Source organism: Paroedura picta, chromosome 1 (genome assembly GCF_049243985.1).
Source record: "Paroedura picta isolate Pp20150507F chromosome 1, Ppicta_v3.0, whole genome shotgun sequence".
In the NCBI taxonomy this organism is placed as follows: Eukaryota; Metazoa; Chordata; class Lepidosauria; order Squamata; family Gekkonidae; genus Paroedura; species Paroedura picta.
Genome location: NC_135369.1, coordinates 99,111,927 through 99,132,378, shown reverse-complemented (window position 1 = coordinate 99,132,378; position 20,452 = coordinate 99,111,927). Strand labels below are relative to the sequence as shown.

The following is a 20,452-nucleotide window of genomic DNA, read 5'->3' as shown; positions in this document are numbered from 1 at the left end:
ACAACTTGAAAAATCATTTCAGTGGGTCAGAGCGTTTCCAGCTGTTGATGGAAGTCAAGGAGAATGGATAAATTAATCTTTTTCTCTGAGGTTGCCATATAAAAAGCTTCTTTGTAAGAATTTTCTTCCAAAACGTGTTTTGGAAAGTGCGAAAGATATGTTGAAGCAAGGTTCCTACAGGAATCATCTTTCTTTGGAGCAAATGAGGAACATGATAAGATCAGACTATTTGATCCAATAGAAGCTAGCCAGTTTTTAAAGGCCAGTAACAAGACAGTTACTCCAAATATACTGGAAAATGCGTGCCATCCAAGTGTAATACCCATCATGTCCTTTCCTAACTGAAGAACAGAGACACTAGTACACATCACTTTTGAGAAGACTGTTTATATAACCTTGGTTGAAGGTTGAAATATTTGCTTCAAGCGGAACTGGTCTTAGTTCAAGAAACTGGTAGAATCTTTTCAAAAGAAAGCATTCCCAGTGGAGATTAAAGTTGTAATACTTATTTCTGTGATTTCACTTAAAGAATCAGGAGCAGGAAATCTGTCTAAATTACATAACTATTCAAAACAAATCTAATTTTCTTTATTTTACTTCACTTCAAAACAGTAAAATGTATATATTGAAAGAAAAAGTATATATAAAATATTTAAACAATTCAATAAAACATTTAGACATATAGGCACAACACAACTAAGGAGGAGGGCCAGTAAGAAGACAACAATGGAGGGAGATATATTCTTAAACATGGAAAGTATTATTATTTGATGATCTCCTTTTGCTAAGAAGAAACTTAAATGCTAACTTGTTTTGGGTTGGAGCCAAGAAAATGCCAGTGCAAGATGTCAGGTGATGGGGCCTTTGCTGACTTCCCACATTCTCTCAGACTTCCAAAAAAGATAATACCAGTGACCTTGGACCCATCTAAACAAAAGCTACAATTTTGGGTGGGTTGCCTTGAAGACCAGTAGACAAGATACTAGGTTCCTCACTTGCCACTTAGGCTAATCACAGAACACAGATTTTTCTCACCCACTGATCTCTCTTTGTTCACACATACTGAACAAACACTCCCTCCACAAACCAGTCTACTTCGCCCCCTAGGGTACAGCTGCCATCTAATCACTGCAATCACCCATCCAGCCCCCTTCTTTCTTGCTAAGAGGCCTATTTATAAAACCCATAGCTATGTAAGTGTAAAGTCCACAAAAATGAAACACATACACAATATTTTTAAAGAAATCCACTAGTAACCATGAGAATGTAGGGCACATTGCCGACAGCAGAGTTTTTATATACTGCTAAGCACTGAATCATTTAAAAAGTTTTTAAAAGGTTATTAGCAGGAGCAAAAACCCACATTTATTTAATTAATTTTGTTTATATACCACCCATTCTAGCAAGCCGACCCAGGGTAGTGTACATATAGTTTTATAACTAATAGTAAGGTAAGGTAAAGGTAAAGGTATCCCCTGTGCAAGCACCGAGTCATGTCTGACCCTTGGGGTGACGCCCTCTAGCGTTTTCATGGCAGACTCAATACGGGGTGGTTTGCCAGTGCCTTCCCCAGTCATTACCGTTTACCCCCCCAGCAAGCTGGGTACTCCTTTTACCGACCTCGGAAGGATGGAAGGCTGAGTCAACCTTGAGCCGGCTGCTGGGATTGAACTCCCAGCCTCATGGGCAAAGCTTTCAGACGGCTGCCTTACCACTCTGCGCCACAAGAGGCTCATTAACTAATAGTAGAACAATCTAATTTAGGTAACGGTTATTGAAATAAAATAGTTATAATTATGATTAAAATAAGTACAAAACCAGTCAGCATTTTGAACAGATCAGATCTCTAAATCAGATCCCAACAATCCTGGGATTAATCGCTTTTTTGTTCTCCCAGGCTAGTCTTCAGTCAGGGGCATCTCTTGATGTATCACTGGCCCCAGCCAAAAGCCCGGCAGGAGAACTCTGTCTTATAGGCCCTGCAGAACTGTGCCAGCTCCATCAGAGCCTGGATGTGTTCTGGGATCTCATTCCACCTGGCTGAGGCCAAGTGTACTTGCTTGGGGCCGGGGATCACCAACTGGTTGGTATTAGTAGAGTGAGGTATAGACAGGAGGTATAGACAGAGAGGCAGTCTCTCAGATACTCAGGGCCCAGACTGTAGATCGCTTTGTGAGTAAGTAAGTACCAATACTGTAAATTTGATTCTGGAATTCAACTGGGAGCCAGTGAAGCTGCCTGAGCCACAGGCCAGATATGGATCCATCAAAATGTTTCTGTGAGGACTCTGGCCGCTGCATTCTGGACCATTTACTGTTTCTGGAGCATGGATAAGGGCAAGCCCACTTACAGTGAGTTGCAGAAGTCCAGTCTATTTGCATGGATAACTGTGGCTAGGTGTTCTGGGCCCAAGTAGGACGCTAGCAGTTTGTCTTGGTGAAGGTGGGAAAACACCTGCTGTGCTACTTTTGTGATCTTCACATCCATCGATAGGGAGGCATCAAAGATCACACCCAGATTTCTGGCTGAGCATGCAACTGATAATTGCACCCAGTTCAGGCAGGGCAAGTTTTCTTCCTCGCTTGGACCTTTCTTGCCCAGCCACAGAACCTCTCTCATTGAAGGGTTGAGTTTCAGGTAGCTGCTTAAGCCATCTCATCACTGCTTCTAAGAATCTGGCAAAGTTGTATGGGTGTGAATCTGGGCAGCCATCCATCAGGAGCTAGAGCTGGGTGTCATCTGCATATTGATGGCAACCTTGCCCAAACCCTTGGACTAGCTGGGCCAGAGGGTGCATAAGTATGTTAAACAAAGTTGGGGAGAGAAACACCCCCTGTGGCACCTCACAAGGCATTGGTGAGACTGAAACGGAGAACTTTTTGCAGTCCAGGAATATGGCCCGGTGTAGTGCTCATCCAGTCACAGGGCTACATTTCGCTTCCAGACAACACAGGCCCTCATTTGCCATGCATTCCCTTGCCACAGAGCAAATGAGGGCCTATGTTGCATCAGGCCTGGGACCAACCCAGGCCTGGCCCCAATGTCATCTGGAAGTGGCAATTATCCCTGCGAACGGTTGAGTCGGATTCTTGGTATGAATAAGGTCTGTGATAGATTCTCAGAGTTCAACAGAATTAACTTCCACCTCTTTTCAATAGTTCTAACCCCCAGGCACATGATCACATGGTAGCAATTCTACTTATATATTCTGCTTATCTAGAATACTCATTGTAGTTTCTACAAAATGTATCTAGCATAATGCAGCACTTTGTTTTTGTAGAAGATGATACGGTACTGCTTTGAAATTAACTTATAATATTTGGGTGTAATTGCATGAATGCCTTTACATTATTATTACCATTGTGCTATGGCTCTAACTTGATTGGTACAATCTAGTGTGAGTCCATTAGCTTCAGGGGTATAGACTGGTGGAAACGTGGCATTAGTGTGTTTTGCACAGTGTGGAGCCAGCACCCAAACTGGTCAAATGTTTTGTTTTTCATATGGTAACTGCTGTTTACCTGGGCTGGATGTTTGAAATTCCCACCATTGGTTTGCTTTCTTCATCACATTGAAGTTGCCAGTCAAAAGAAGAAAAGATACCCATGAAACTAATTTCAAGTTCATGCTGAGGTGACATGTGTTACTATCTTGTGTTATCTATTTATTTATTTTAGCCCTAACCTTGTTTGTGGTTTTAAATTCTTCTAATCCTGCTCTGTGGTTTTATATTTATCTAATGGAATTGTTCCCCACGCACAGATGAGGGCAGCAGTACATCATTACTGACTTCCATAGGCAGCAGAGACATCCCTGGTGCTGCTCAAGTGTCTGTTGGAATCAGCCAAAGTCCACACATGAGCACAGTTCTCTTCAGCTGCCCTTCAGAACCTCAGGAGACTGAACTGTGCCTTGTGGCAGGTCTACAAGGCCTACCTAGATCTGGTAGCCTTATCTTGCTCCATTTTCTCTTTCTCTACACCTTCGTAGCCTTTTCCAGACAGCTTACCTTCCTCATATTCCTGTCCAACTTGGTGTAGTGCTTAAAAATGGCAGCCTCTAATCTGGAGAATCCTCCACATGCAGCCAGCTCGGTGACCTTGGGCCAGTCACAGTACTATCAGAGCTCTCTCAGCCTCGCCTGCCTCATAGAGTGACTGTTGTTGGGAGAGGAACAGTAGATGATTGTAAGCTGCTTTGAGACTCCTTGGGATAGTAAAAAAAAGGCACAAAAGCCCAGCTCTTCTTATTTCTGGGGCTTCACTGATGTTAACCAAGGCCAGTACCACCCCTTCTTTCTCTGACTCTTATTTCACTTTTAATGTCTTCCTTGCTTTGCCCCAACCCAGCTGGGTTTTCATAGAACTAGCCAGATACCCTTGCTATACCCCATGGCCCCAGTTAAAGCCCTGGGGTGGTGGACCTCCAACTAGTGCTGCTACGTTCAGCTGCTACGTGGTGGGAAACTATCTAGAAGGTGGTGTACCTTCACTCCTGCTACCAAGGGTGTATTAGGGTATGGCAGCCAGGGCTCATAACCTGGGTGCGGTATTACATTGGCATGCACTGGACCCTGACAAGCGCCTATGGGCAGTGGGAACCATGTGCCCTAGTGCCACTCACCCCCGCAGGCGGAGGGTGGTTCAGCAGTGTGCACAGCCCCCAATGCCACAAACTTGAGGCTGGGTGTGGCGGCTGCTCATGATGGTGGCCATCCAGCACAGATTCCCCTGGCTTTCCCTTTGGTTTGGGCATTGTCTTTAGAAGGGTTCCATATAGAGGATGGAGCAGAGTTGTTCTCTCTTGCCCCAGAGGGACGGACCAGAACCAATGGGATGAAATTAATGCAAAAGAAATTCCGTCTAAACATCAGGAAGAAGTTCCTGACAGTTAGAGCAGTTCCTCAGTGGAACAGGCTTCCTCGGGAAGTGTTGAGTTCTCCATCTTTGGAAATTTTTAAGCAGAGGCTAGATAGCCATCTGACGGAGAGGCTGATTCTGTGAAGGCTCAAGAGGGTGGCAAGTTAGAGTGGATGAGCAATAGGGATGTGAGTGTCCTGCATAGTGCAGGGGGTTGGACTAGATGACCCATGAGATACCTTCCAACTCTGTTATTCTATGATTCTATGATTGTGTGGACCACCCCCCAATGGCCACCAGTTCTCCATCTCAACTTCCTAATGGTGTAGACAAACCAAGAGACTCACAGCCCAATATGGCTTGCCCCTCTGCCACTGCCCTTGGTGGGGGTGGCAAGACATCAGGTGCCGGGGAGGGGGCTGATTTTTGTGCAGATAGTTCTCTGTTGAGGTTGCATCTCCATGTCACCAAGCATGCTCACCTGCTTGTCCTGGGTGCAAATAGAGTATGTATGCCACTGCCTGTTAGGCGCATCAGGTTGCTGCTAACTTCTTGCAAGCTGCCGTGTCCCAGAACAGCTGCTGCCTCTCACCCTCTAGGTGGAGCCTCCTCTAGCAGCCACGGCTGCCTCCATGCCACAGGAATATATTACAGTTTCTAGACTCGCCACCTGGGACTGAAACGCTACAAAAAAGCTTCTGACATGTCAAAATGTGTTATTTCTTGGTGTGTTTTGTTGGCAGAGAATATATGCAAGGAGGGGTACAGCACCAAGCTGTTTAAAAGAATAACATTGTTTTATTTAGAAGAAACAACTTTATATCGAAGGAGAAGAGAGAATGATTCCTGTCTAACTGCTCTGTTCTGTTCATTCAGTCTTTTCTGAAGGCAAGCAGAGTGGAAGTATGCTCAAAAGAGCAGGAAGTCTTCAAATTAGCCTATCAGGGAACAGAAGGAGGTTTTTAGAAAAATATCAGGGAGTTCCTAATCTATCCTAAATACACAAGTCCTCCAATGCTGCCTGTGTTTGAATCATGCCCACTATGGATCTTGAATATTCTAACGCCTTTGGGTCAGACTTTGGTAGTATAGTGCAATATCACTTTTTATGTAATTAAGGGCTAGATTCTTCAGCAACCTCCATGACTTTTCTTGTTAGGCAGGTAGGAAGAATATAAGTAAGGTAACAACCATATATACATTCTTATGGAAGTAAGGTCTGCTAAATAAAATGGAAGTTGATTCTAAGTAAGTATGAATATGCTCAAGTTCTGAAAGTTATTCAGTTTTCCTCATCCAAGTCACCATCACAATGTTTACTATTGTTGTCTTTAATGAACTGAGCCACATATCCCGGCTTCAAATTGTCTATTCTCTCTCATCTCTCTCAGACTTTAATGACTCTCTCAGCAATTTTTGATGGACTGTTGTTGTGAACAGTCAGCTATATGAGATTCCAGAAGCCTGGCAAGAATTCCTGGCTTAATCTTTTTCAGAGACAGATGTCAAGCCATTAACATGGCAGTTCTCAAAAACAGTAAATCCTGAGCTGTCCCTCTAACTTAATTTGGACCATTCCAGAGCTAACACTTTGAGAACTACTTCTTAAATACATTTAGAATTTCAGCACTGTTGTAAGCCATGGGCTTTCTAGTAGAGAAGCAGATGGATATCAAACAGTAGAAGGATGAATTCCATTATTATGGGTTATAAGATTCTCTTTTGTCAATGGTACAACACTGTCCACTAGAGGTGATCCTGAGGATGAAATTAGGTTTTGCCTGATTGAACCACCTTAAAGGATATGCCACTTATCTTGGCACACAAAATCTCGGTTGTTTGGTTTGACCCTCTGTGATTTAAATAGTTTTTTCCTTGTTAATTTAATTTTGCTTCACTTATTCTTATCAGTTGATGGAGATTAGATAATTAATGCTATGAGGCTGGCTTCTTGTAAATTGGACCATGATCTACTTACTAGTGCGATGCTAGGTCTATTGTGGGCTTGAATTAGTGCATCATTCAGGAAGTTGCATGACTGAGTTGACTGGCGTCAAATCCATACATATGCTGGACTTGCTTAAGGAGTAACCCATATACTTCTCCATCAGTAAATGTAATTGTAATGTCCTATGGGTTTAGCAGGAGTCTTTTTGGTTGTAAGGCACACAAAAGAATACTGACATGCTCAATATTTGCAAACAGAAATAAAGAAATCACCTTCTTACACATTTGTACAAAAAGAGGACTGGATCACACATTTTTGCAAGAAAGGTGCAGGAATAACAGCACAATACAAGAGATGAACACCATAATTCCTTGTGTTGTTGCCATGGATGTTATGTAATAATTCACAGATTGCATGCCACCTGTGTAGTCACATTAACCATGGCTCTTATTATACGCTTCTAGCACACTATAATCAAGGTGCTGGTTATTCTGTAAAAGCAGATTGCATGCATTGCTTGTAATTAAATGTATGGCTGGTACCCCATTAGGGCAGGGCATTGCATAAGATGAATTTGGTACCCTTGCCACACTTATATTTCATCAATATTATGGTATCAAAATATGATGAAATTAAGATGCTCTTTTCTTCTTCCAGGGATTCGGAAAGACCGCAGAGGTAGCCGAATGCTGAAACACAAGCGACAAAGAGATGAGCATGATGGCAAGACTGGAGGGGTTGCATTTGAACCAAGAAGCCCAACGCTCTGGCCTGGCCCCCTGGTGATTAAGCATACCAAGAAAAATAGTCCAGCTCTGTCTCTGACTGCAGACCAGATGGTCAGTGCCTTGCTAGATGCCGAGCCGCCTGTTGTCTATTCAGAATATGACCCTGGCAGACCTTTCAATGAAGCTTCTATGATGTCCTTGTTGACTAACCTTGCTGACAGAGAGCTGGTACACATGATCAACTGGGCCAAAAGGGTACCAGGTAAGAATGGTAGCAGAGAATGTTGCATGTATGTTCTCAGAGTTACAGACCTCAATGTGTATTGTATTAGCTAAAATCCAAGTATAAAATGTAAGTGAAAAGGCACTTTTAGAACACGTAATACATTTTTCAAATACATAAATAATTCCCATTCTTCTGCTTAAGTTGAAATGTTTTTGCATTGCTAGAAGTACTCATGGAAAGATGGTTATATAGCCTTGAAAGGAGATATTGACATCTTCAAAGTAGTATGACTTCAATATCAGTGAGACTCATCAGAGGTACTCTTTTTCAAAATGTAGATCAGAGAAAACTTTATTAAAAATGGTCATCTTGAAACTGCTAAGCTTGAGACCTGTTTTAAAGGAATTATTGTATTATTTGTTGTTCTGGGAGATGTAAGGTGCTTTGAAGCACACCAGGTTGTCCCTGGAATCTTGAATACTGCTTGTTTTCCTAGTGTGGAGAGCTATAAAATGCACCAAGAAGTTACAGCAGACTTTCTCAACCTTTTTATCATTGAGAAACCCCTGAAAGAGTCTTCAGGCTGTCCGCAGGCCACACCTTCCTCCCATGCCCTCAGAAGTCACGTTACCAGAAATGACATCACCAGGCCCCTCCCACAGCATAGAATGTTGCAGCACAGAAATATCTTCAGATGATTTGTGAACAGAACCATACCTGCAATCTGGACTGACTACCAGTTTGCTCTTCTGTACCAGAGGGAGCTTGCAGTGGGAGACTGCGGGAACAGGGCTGGGGCGCATCTGTGTCACTCTGCCGCCTCCACCCCCACATGCCAGAAACAGAGACAGAACAGACCTATTATGCTCTGTTGCCTCTCCCCACCCCCTGCAGCCAGAAGCAGGTTAGGGAAGACCTATGTCACTCAGTCATCTCCACCAACCAATGTCAGGAACAGGGCTGGAGCTGGCCTTTGCCTCTCCATTGCCCCCTAATGCCATAAACAGCCCAGCAGCCTACTCTGCTGTGCTAGGAACAGAGCTGGGGCCGTTGCTTTGCAGCTAAGTAAAAATGAGAGTACTTTATGAATGCCTCTCACTACCATGTGCAGTGGGCCTCAGGCAGTCAGGATTTGTATGACCAAGTCACCTCCCCTCCCCACCCTCTCCAGGCCAGTCAGTGCCCATTTTGGGAGGGGAGGGGGTCAGTAAGTCAGCATGACCATATATGGCCTTATTGCTGATAATTTTTTAAAATTAGAAATCTATTTTTAAAATTAAGTAATTTCCACCCAATCGGTGAAACCCTTCCTGGACCATCAGAAAAACCCAGGGTTTCATGAAACCCTGGTTGAGAAAGCCTGGGTTTCAGAGAGCAGAGATACTTACTGCAGGGAAGTAACCCTTTGCTTCACTTACCAGGAAGGGGAGGAGGATGGATAGCTGCTATAAGACATGGTGTAGATATTGAGATGTATGAGACATACACCCTGGGTTGACTGGGAAATTGGGGTTCACCTTCCCAAATTGGGGAGAGTGCCCTAAATCTGGACTGGGTGAGAGACTTCCCACCAGCAAAAGTAAGGAGCATAAAAAGACTGGTAATATCAATCTTTATTTGAATTAGCCTTTCTCGCCATTGAGAAATCCTGAAACATTCCTCAGGTTTTAAGAAACACCAGAAGTGGTGCAATAATGCAGAATATGGTTGAGAAACATAGCTGTTTATACACCCACCTGGGGCCCCTCCCATTTCCATGCCATCCAGGCCGATCATATGCCATTTTGTGAGGGGTGGGTCAACATGGCCATATATGGTTATAGCACCCAATAAATGTTTAACAAATGTTAAAAAATATATTAAAAATAGCTAACTCCCACCCATTCAAGAAACTCTTCCAGAGCCATAAAGAAACCCCAGGGTTTCATGAAATTATTTTTGATAAAGCCTAGTTTAAATACTAGAAGTTGTATTTCCCTACTTGGAGCAAGTGTGTGTATGAGGGGGGGGGGAGTGTCAGGATTTGCAATTCTTTTTATGGACATCCAGAGGATGTCAGGGCTAAATCTTGTGTGTTGTGAAGTTCAGCTTAGTATTATGCTTTTACTGTTCTTTTTCTTAGATCTGTAGCAGGTAGTTTTGATAGTATTTTTTTATTGTGCTTTTTCCTTTTTTCCCTGCCTATCTGAGAGACCGCTTGTCTCGTTATGCCCTCTGCAAGATTCTGTGCTCTGTGGTTGCTAATATGCTTGTGGCCCCTGGCCCCAGGGGAGCATGTCTGCCCTCGACCCGGGCCAGGACCTTTTTGATCCTGGCCCCTACCTGGTGGAATGAGCTCCTGAAAGAGCTGAGGGCCCTGACAGAGCTTTCTAAGTCCTGCAGTACCTGCAAAATGGAGCTCTTCCATCAGGTCTTTGGGTGAGGTCAGCATCAGGGAGAACTGGGGCTCCTCCTCTGGCCAATGCTGTATCATCATTCGAACCCCACCCTGTGTTGATTCGCTAAAGATGTGGAGGAATGGGAACTATGGCGCTTTCTTTGTTTTATGTCTATTAAGGGGTTTTGATTGGTTTTATTGGGGTTTTAAATCTGTTTTATGTAATCCTCCGTGAATCTACAGAAAGTGGCAGGAAAGAAATCAAAATAAATAAAATAAATATAAATAAATAAAACTATACCATGGTAGCCACCCAAGAAAAATACAAGTTGGCCATAATAGGGCGGCAGTGATTTTACTCCCCTTTTTCCATGACAAGCTTACTTTCTTCTGGGAACCTTGTCAAGCCAGATCTTTTACATGAGTTGTTGTTCCTCATGTCCTCTCCCTTCAACATTTTCCTTTCCATGGAGGAACAGATTGCAAAAGTAGCCCAGTTTGTGTTCTCCCACCTATGCCAAGCCAAGCTACCCACCCTACTTGGCCCCAGAACACCTAGCCACAGTGATCCTGGCAATGGTCACCTCTAGCCTGGATTTTTGCAACTCGCTCTATGTAGGCCTACCGTACATAGACTGTTTATGCACTGAGAACTTCAGTGCCCCAGCTCCCGTGCAGGAGCACAGATCAGGGGCGGATGAGGTGTACCAGGCCAAATGCTCCCCCATGTGGATGCAGGAAGAGGTGGGGCTACCTGCATGACTAAAACTCCAGCCTGCAGCCTGGCATGAAACCTCCAGTGCATAAACGGTCATAGAGAGCAAGTTTGGTGTAGTGGTTAAAAGTGCGGACTTCTAATCTGGCGAGCCAGGTTCAATTCTGCACTCCCCCACAGCTGAGTTACCTTGGGCTCACCACGGCACTGATAAAGCTGTTCTGACTAAGCAGTGATATCAGGGCTGTCTCAGCCTCACCCACCTCACAGGGTGTCTGTTGTGAAGAGAGGAAAGGGAAGGCGAATGGAAGCCGTTTTGATACTCCTTCAGGTAGAGAAAAATGGCATATAAGAACCAACTCTTCTCCTCCTCCTCCTCCTCAACCTGGAAATTCTTAACTGGTGCAGAATGTGGCAGCCAGGGTTCTTACAGGAACACCTTGGAGGGCCCATATTCGGCCTGCACTCCAACAGCCCCCCTGGCTACCAGTTGAGTATCAGATCAGGGTTAAGGTTCTGGTGATTACGTTCAAGGTCATATGTGATTAGGGTCCTGAGTACCAGAGAAACCGGCTCTCTACCTATGCCACCCAAAAAGCATTATGCTTGTCCAACACCAATAAACTGGTGATCCCTGGCTCCATCTGTTAACAACTAGAATGTGGGCTTTCTCAGTCTTTGTCCCCACCTGGTGGAACAAGCTCCCAAAGGACATGAGGCCCCTCTCAGAGCTAAAACAATTCCACAGTTCCTGCAAAAAGGAGCTCTTCTACCAGACATTCAGCCAAGACAAGTGAACAAGTCGCTAGCCATCAAACAGAAGCCCCATAATCTGCACTAACAGAAAACCGGACCACAGTGCAGACAGACCAAAATATTGTTTGTTATTTAGTAGCTATTATAACACACTGTTGTTGTTGTTAGATACTGTTATATTACACTGTTTGGTACAAGTTGCACTGTTAAATAAGTTCTATATTGAATGTTCATTGTACTGTACTGCATATGAGAGTTATAATATAAACTGCTCTGAGCCAAAAGGGAAGGTGGAATATTAATATAATAGATTAATAAAATAAATGTGGGAGTGAAAATACAGGGGAACGTCCTTCCACACTCTAGACATAGATTCCACAGTGGTGGGAAAAATGAGCCCCGCATTGTTCAAAGGTTCCCTGATAAGGTTATATATTTAATTATCTGTATTATTATATGTGTGTGTTTAGTAGGATGGCTCATATTGCTTTTTTAGTTGATGGCAATTGCAGGTGTGGTTCTCTGAACCATGGAGTGTTTTAGGTGCTGCAGTAAGGCCTAGCAACGTCTAGAAACCAGTTCCCTGTACAGCAACACTAAGGTGACCAGATTGTCCCACTTTTGGAGGGACATCTGGGGGTACCTGGCAAATTGTACTTATGTTGAAATTAAAAAAAATATTACAATACTATTTTTGCATTCTATGCGTTCTATGAAACTTTTTGTTGTTCCACATAGACCAAATTTTTAATCAAGAACCCTCCTGGTCAATGGTGTCCCACTTTACCAATGTTAAAATCTGGTCACCGTAAGCAACACCGAATGTTGGAAACCATGTTATGGGAATCATAGCAGCTGCATTTCCCAATGCCTTGACTGTGGTCTTATTGTAATGCACAACCCAAGCCCTCCCTGTCCTCCAGTAGGGGAACTGTACTAGCAGGAAGAATCATGTTTGGCAATGGAGTAAAGCCTTGTTGTGCTCAAGATCCTGTTTACAGGCCAGATTGATGTATTAATTTTTAGAAAATTCTGCAAAATTACATTTAAATTATTACATTTTAAATTATTTTTACAGCTGACTTGGGCAGAGTCTGCACTTACTTTGTTTATTCCATTGTCAATCCTGTTGAATTCAGATTGATTTGAATTCGAGTCTTCCTCTCCCCCCCCTCCCCATTGAAACAGGAAAGTCTTCTGCATGTGGTTAAGGAGGCTCAGAAGAGTGGGGAGGAGGCAAATGGAGACTCTCTGTTTTCTTTAAGGGGGAAGAGGATCAGAGAAGTCAGAGGAGGGAGGAAAAATCCTTTCTTTTCTTGAAGGGGGGGGGGGAATCGAAGAAGGCAGAAAAAAAAATCCAAGACCTAAATAAGTTGAGAGAAATTAGGGGCTTCTCCTTTAAGGCAAGTTTGTCACATGACCACCTGTGGCCAATCACGGGTCCTCTACCACGGAGGAGAGCCCAGATTCAAAACAGCCTTTTAATATTGAGGGTTAAAAGCACCCTAAGATATCGCACAATAAAGGTAGGGTCACTCCGGATCAATCCTTTTTGCTGCAGAAGGAAATTTTAAATCGCCCCAAATCCAAACGGAAATCGCATTCTGTGTAGAGGGCAGGGACTGAATCGACCTGGGGTTGGAATAAAAGCTCCGTGCAGTTTACACCCAGGTGGCAGAGTGTGCCCATCGTTAATTCAAATATACATATGCATTTCAATATAAAACTGCCATTGCTAGAGTATCCACTTGATTTTAAAAACATTTTCTTTATCACAAATATTGTATATTGTATATTGTAATCAGACAGTGATCTTAGCAATACTTGTCAAAATAATTTCTGTTCTTCCCTGATCCACAGTTTATTGAGAGTCTGACTCCTCCTCTTTCCCAATCTTAAAGTAAGTTTTTTAAAGTTAGATTCATAATCACTATTATCTTCCATCAGTTCTTGTTTTGGAGTAGAGGAGTAAGTAGTGACTTGTAGTGATTGCTGATATTAGGTGTTTCATTCTTGGCTGCAAATATCCTGTTAATAAGACCGAGTGTGAGCATGCTTTCTGCAACAGCTCATCTCCTGCCCCCTGTATGCTTTCAGACGTTAACAAACCCACCCAAGGGCCTTAAAGTGCTTCAGCATTGAACTTCTTATCATATAAAATCACAGAGATTAAAAATAGAGTTCTTTGGAAGGAAACCACTTAAAGATATTTCACCAGCCTAAGAAAAAATGGAAATACTTTACCAAGCAGAACTGAAAATTTTCTTAAGTATTTCATGACTTCTTTTATGAGTAACACGGATTCTTACAGAATTTCCCCATGAGATGTTTCTCACATGACTGGTATTTAGCAGTTTCAACTAATTATCTCTGTTTAGATCACATGCCAATTATTTCTCTCAACCTTAACTGGGAATGATGTTGGTGGGCTGCCAAACAAAACATGAGAGATAAGAGAGTTATTCTCGGCCAGGCATGCTAAAAGCAACCTGAGGCCCAGTGGCTGTTGTAGCACCTGAGACCAGGCAAGCAGCTGCAGATAGATGTAAGCCATGCCTGTCACTAGGCATGTGCAAAAAATATATATTTCAGACCATTTTGGATTCATCCCAAATTGATTCAGGTTGAATTCAAAGCATCCTTCCCTGGCTCGGATTTGACAGAATCCAAAATGATTTGGCACCATTAAGGTCACTGGTACCATTAAAGTAAATTGGAATTTCCCCCTTTCCATCTATTCCATAGTTGGATGGGTGTGGGTTTGAGTTGGAGGAGCCTCTCCTCAAAAGAACCCCCTAGTTTCAAAAAGTCCAATTCTACAGGCACCCAAAGAGGTAACCCCATCCAAACTCCATTGTTTCCAATGGAGAGACATTTTTCTTCACCTTTGGAAACAATGAAGGTTGGATGGGGTCATCCCTTTTGGGTGCCTGTAGAATTGGACCCCCAGTCCTATCTTTTTGAAACTGGAGGTTTCTTTTGAGGAGAGGCTCTTGCATCTACAATGCAAATTTGGTGTCTCTACCTCAAACCCCTACCCCTGCAGACCATGGAATAGACAGAGAAAGAAAATGTTGGTCCCTTTAAAATTTAAACTGCCCGAACTCTGCATGGCCAAATTGCACCTAAATAGCAGGCTAATAGACCAAGGTTGATTGGGGCAGTATAACTACAGTGGAAGGTTGATTCAGTCCAAAAAGTGTCAGAATCAACATTGATTCGGTTACTTTTTGGACTACTCAAACCGAATCGCACATGCCTATCTGTCACCGTCTCCCTCCCTACTATGTGAATAGAGGGCCTGTACTCAGTGGTAGAGAATCTGCGTTGCATGCCAAAGGTCCCACGTTCAATCTCAAACATCTCCAATTAAAAGGATCTGTTATTAGATGTTATAAAAATCCTCTACCTCGGAAACCTGGAAAGCCTGGGTCAGTTTTATCAGACAGTACTCGGTCCTGAGTAGCCTTAATGGACCAAGAGAGCTTTGTGTGTGTGTTCATGTACTTGTTCCAGTAAGGGTGCCAGTACATCATGGATGCATGTCAGGTGTTTTAACAGAAAAGTTTTATGCTAAGCAAAATAGCTTGGCATGTCACTGTTGACTTGAGCATGTGTGCAAGGGATCACTGGTTTACAAAATCCACAAACTTGTATTTATAGGAAGCAACTTTTCTCATGTTCAGTAGAACCCATTATGGACATGGGAAAGTAAGATGTTTTACAGAACGCTTAAAAATTCATACACTTCAAAGATCATATGATTTTTCAAATTTTCCATCTTCAGAAATGTAGTGATGTTTGTCTCTCTAAAGTGCATTTGGTGTATCTGAATCCCCAAATCAATGAATTTTTTGAAAATATACTGATATACAACTAAAATATTAGACATATACTCTGAATTTATACATTTAAGAACATAATGATTTAGTTAATGATAGGTATTTTCAATCTTTCTTGAATCATCTACAGACTATATAATGGAATGAACTTGAAGGCTAAATCCAAAGCCTCAGACATATTAAATAGTTAACTGTACATTTGTAGTATCTTTCAGTCACAATAGAAGGCAGGTAAGCATGTTTAATGTGAAAACAGTTAGTTGATGGTTGTGGTTAGATGTTCAGGTTGTATAACTAGTACCTAATAACATGACCATGGGCGAAGGCAGTGTTGGGAACGTTTCTAATTAAGAAGTAAAAGGTTTGGCATTGCTTTTAAATGGCTTGGCTAATTATTTACTTCCAGTACAGTAGCTGTGTAGTTTAATGATCCTAAAAATGGTACACTGGGCATTGCAGGCTTTGAAGTTTCAAGATGATTCACAGTGCTATGGTTATTTAATGATTTTCTGAACTGAGAAGATAAAAACTTGGCACTGAATTTTTGTTTTAATGCTGCTGTTGGTGGTGGTTTACTTAAGGCATTGTTTTGTCATTTGACTTTGAAAACCAATTTGTTCATTTCATTAAAATAGGAACACAGTGTGAAGGACCAACTAGCATTCCTGGTTTTAAAAATACTTGGGTACTTTAGATGCGTATTAAGATAGTGAAATGTTGCTCTAAATGCTAATAATGGGGGCACCAAGCAGGAAAACCTTCCATAGGAGGGCATCAAAAATGTGGCATTAGCAGTGGTGTTAAGAGAAAGTGCTCTGAGGCAGTAAATAGACAAATTAATAAGGCAGACTCAAGGCCTTATTAAGAACTCAAGGGAGACAACACAACCAACCAGCGTTGTGACAGCCAACCTGGATGGATCCGAGGATCCAGAATGGCAATTTGGCTTGTCAACAAGGGGATTTTTATACACTGTTGAGGAGTGGTACGTGCTGAGCACAGCATGAATACAGGATGAGCTGTCCCAGAACCAAGACAAAAGGATGATGGCTCAAGAGGGGCAGCAATCTCTCGAAAGAAAATGGGCCATTTAGGCATAATGGGAACCTTCTATGAGCTCCTATAGACTCCGATTGATTGATTAATTGATTGATTGACTATCTAGAGCAGTGGTCCCCAACCTTTTTATCACCGGGGACCACTCAACGCCTTTTACTGAGGCCCGGTGGGGAGGGGGGGTAGTTTACTCCTCTACTCTCAACCACTGCCCTAACGCGCTCTGATCGCTATGGTAATGTTTAAACATCCCTTCAAAATAAGATACAGACATGCCACAACAATGAACATAAGAAACATTTTATTTTCATGGAAATTTTAACTCATGACAGACAAATCAATGGGAACCCTGAGCTTGTTTCTCTGCAACGAGATAGTCCCATCTGGGAGTGATGGGAGACAATGACACCCAAAGTGTGTTGTAAAGGGCCGGGGGGGGGGGAGAAGGCGTCCTTCGGGGCCCACCTCCAATTAGTTTAGGGACCACATGTGGTCCACAGCCCACAGGTTGGGGATTGCTAATCTAGTCCAACTCCCTGCACTATACAGGACACTCACAACCCTATCATTCAACCACTGTAACCTGCCACCTCCTTGAACCTTCACAGAATCAGCCTCTGTGTCAGAAGGCTATCCAGACTCTGTTTAAAAATTTCCAAATATGGAGAACCCACCACCTCCTCAGGAAGCCTGTTCCACTGAGAAACCGCTCTGTCAGGAATTTCTTCCGGATGTTTAGATGGAATTTCATTTGCATTAATTTCATCCCATTGGTTCTGGTCCATCCCTCCAGGACAAGAGCTAACAACTCTGCTTCATCCTCTATATGGGACCCTTTAGAATACTTGAAGATGGTAATCAGATCCCCTCTCAGTCACAACAGTGTCAAAAAAACCCACTTCTCTCTCTCTCTCTCTCTCTCTCTCTCGTGGGTCCCTTAGAGCAACTGGGTATCAGTGGCACCCTTAATGGCCTCCATGTATGAACTTTTATTTTCCCTAGTGGTTTCTTGATGACCTTTCACTTTAGTTTCAGACATATTGTGCTGGACTTTTAAACCCAGTGAATGTTTACTTTTTGGTCTGTTGTGCTGATTGCATGGTGCCATCTTCTGCAGGTCATTTTAAGGTCTGTTGTGGGACACAGATGAACTCCAATCAGTTTGTATTTTGTCTGGAATTAGAAGCAGGGGAGAGTTAAAGCACTTCAGGAGACCTGGGGAAGGAGAAATAAATAAAATGATCTTCTAGATGGAGTCCATTCACAGCAAAATGTAAGAGAAGTCAGGCCTGCTGATGCAGTTAATGAGATCATAGTGAGTGGGACATTTGAGAACAGGGAGAGCCTATGTACCTGAGAAGCAGAAGCACAAGGAATTTATATCTGACTGAAATAAATGAGAGTGTAAGCAGAACTGCAACTTTCTGTCAACAGTCTTCAGTTGTATAAGCTGGCATTGTAAAACATTTGAGTTAATAACTAACTTGCTGAATTATTTGAGCTCACAGCAACATAAATTATCCGTCTATTTAACTTAAGGTAGCATTCTCTCTCTAGCTTTCCCACTGTCCAATGGAAGTGTGTTCCAGGTACTCGTAATACTGTTTGAGTTGTCTTTTGGATGCTTCTAGTAAGCTATGATCATTAGTGAGATGATTAGAAATGGTGGAGAGCTGAACCAAGAATGGTTTGGGTTTGTAATCATAGAATTACAATTATATTACAATACAGAAATTCTGTTAACAGAGGAGCTGTAGAATGAGTTCTCGTAGTGGACACTTTCCAGACTCTCAAGTTGGTTTCCTTTAAGCCTGTTTGATAGCATTTGCTTAGGTTTCAGAAGATTGCAAATTGAGATCAGAGCTGGCTGAGAGGGTGGAACGCTCAATCGGTAACTGCCAAAAAGCAAAAAATTCAACCAAGGTCTTCAAGCAAAGAGGGTATGACGTTTTCTACTGTATAGATTTCATTGTTTATGGAGCATTCATGTTTGCTTGGAAGGGAGTCCTCCTGTTCAAGGGGGATGGGAAGAGAAGAATTGTCTACTGTATGTTAGCTGTTAGGGTTGTACAACTTCAGGTAAAGCCTGGAGATTTCACACAATTGCATCTGCAGTCCAGACACCAGTTACCTAGCAGAAAATGGTTACCTCTCTGAGGTCATCCCCTTACACAAAACCTACCCTATTTAGGCTCCACATCCCATCTCCTGGAAATTTCCAACTCTGGGTTTACAAGTTAGTTATATACACATGTACTGCGACAGATTGGCAGCAGCATCTCAAACTTGGCCTTGTTAAATCTCAGCCTACCAATTTGCTTGAGGGGCCACACTCATGTGTTTTAAGAACTGCTCTACAACACAAATAAGGAATCCTCATCTGCACCAGAACATTTTGTTTGTGCTGCCTGCCTTGTCAGTTCCTGTGCCACCTTGAACCTTGTAACCCAGTCTCTGTATACTTCCTGCCTGTAGTCTGTGTGATGTTTTCTAGAGTGCCTAATCTAGCCCTAGTAAGTGTTATTCCCCTCCCCTATTCGTCTGCTGTCTAGAACTTGCTCCTGAAGTGGACTCTTGATCCCTGATCATGGCTTGCTTGCTGATTAACTTGTTGATATGTCTGCATGCCAGTGATTTTGGCAAGCTGATTTACAGCTCAGTCTTTACTGGTACAGTGAAGAGACATTCCTACTCCATTCCCTCTTATGGCCAATTGGCTCCTTCCCCTGCCCACAACTGGGATGGACTCATTCAACTTCACCAGAATTGTCTAGGATGGCTATATAGCACTTAGGTCGATGTGGCAGGAAACATTGGATTTCTATTTTAAACAACTATTTCCGGGCATAGTGACTCATGTGCCCATGCTGTTCTTCCTTTTCATCCCTGATCTCAGATAATTCAGAACATCATCTTAGACTGGTTTTTACTTTATTCTGTAAAACCTTCCCTAGGAGATTAATCTTTTCCTGCTATTTAGTCACTTACATTATCTAAATTGAAGGACACTCATTGGATTTTTCCCCCTTAGTTGCATCTGTCATACTCTTGTGGCAGAACATTCTATTACTTTTTTCTCAGAATTCATCCCTCTGCCCTCACATATCAGCAATAGATTAAACCAGTTGTTTGTTTTGCTTCTTTTGGGATTTGTCCGTAAGTGAATTGGAAGCCTCGTATAAATCACCAGCAGTCCACTTGAGCTGGAATTTGTACTCATTGTGCAGCTGGTTCCCTGAATCAATGTAAGCATCTAATCAGAGTAGTGAAGAACAGAGCAAGAGTTTTCCTCCAACTGCCTGATCTAGCAGTTCATTCAGTCCCCACCCTCCCAAAAGACCCCAAACCTGTCATAATAGCTGCAAACTAGATTGAAAGCCCATTTTATATTGGAATAAAATGGGCGCTAGAAGGCTCCTTTCCACCCCCCACCCCCACCCCCAGCGACTTGGGAAGGCTTGAGTGTGGGTGGGGAGGGCATGGGCTGGCTGTGTGAGGCAGGGTGCGGCGTGGATGGGTCCGCAGAAGCATTCCCGGCCCCTTCCCAAGTGCGGCAGGCTCCTGCGGGGCTTGAACCTTGCGTTTCTGGATGGTGCGGTGGCAGTGGGGACGGGGTAAGGAGGGCGTCCTGGCGGGCGGGCATGTTTGGCGGGGCTCCGGTGTAGCAGCAGCGAGCAAGGTAGCGCGGTATGGGTGAGGCGGCGGGCATCCATATTTGGCAGCGAGGTAGCGCGGTGTGGGCGTGGCAGCGGCCGTCCATGTTTGGTGGCGGCAGTGCAGGCGCCGAGCTCCAGTGGCGGAGGCCTTCAGCAGTGGTGTGTCGCCACGTGGGGCCCTCGCCACAGCAGTTATGGAACGTGGAGGCTTCGGGTTAGCGGGGGCCACAAAAGCCCTGGAGATGGGGGAAGCGGGTAAGCATCGTCCGGGAGGGGCTGGCATTCGGCG

General features: G+C 43.3%; 1 protein-coding gene across 8 annotated transcripts in view; it reads left to right on the top strand.

The window, feature by feature from the left end:
- ESR1 (estrogen receptor 1) overlaps positions 1–20,452 on the top strand; it is a 284,464-nt gene that overhangs the window by 211,254 nt on the left and 52,758 nt on the right. For all 8 annotated transcript variants that reach the window (XM_077349643.1, XM_077349653.1, XM_077349603.1 and 5 more), the window contains one exon: positions 7,465–7,797. In XM_077349643.1, coding sequence (XP_077205758.1) covers positions 7,465–7,797 — 333 coding nt within the window. The remainder of the gene's footprint in view (positions 1–7,464; positions 7,798–20,452) is intronic.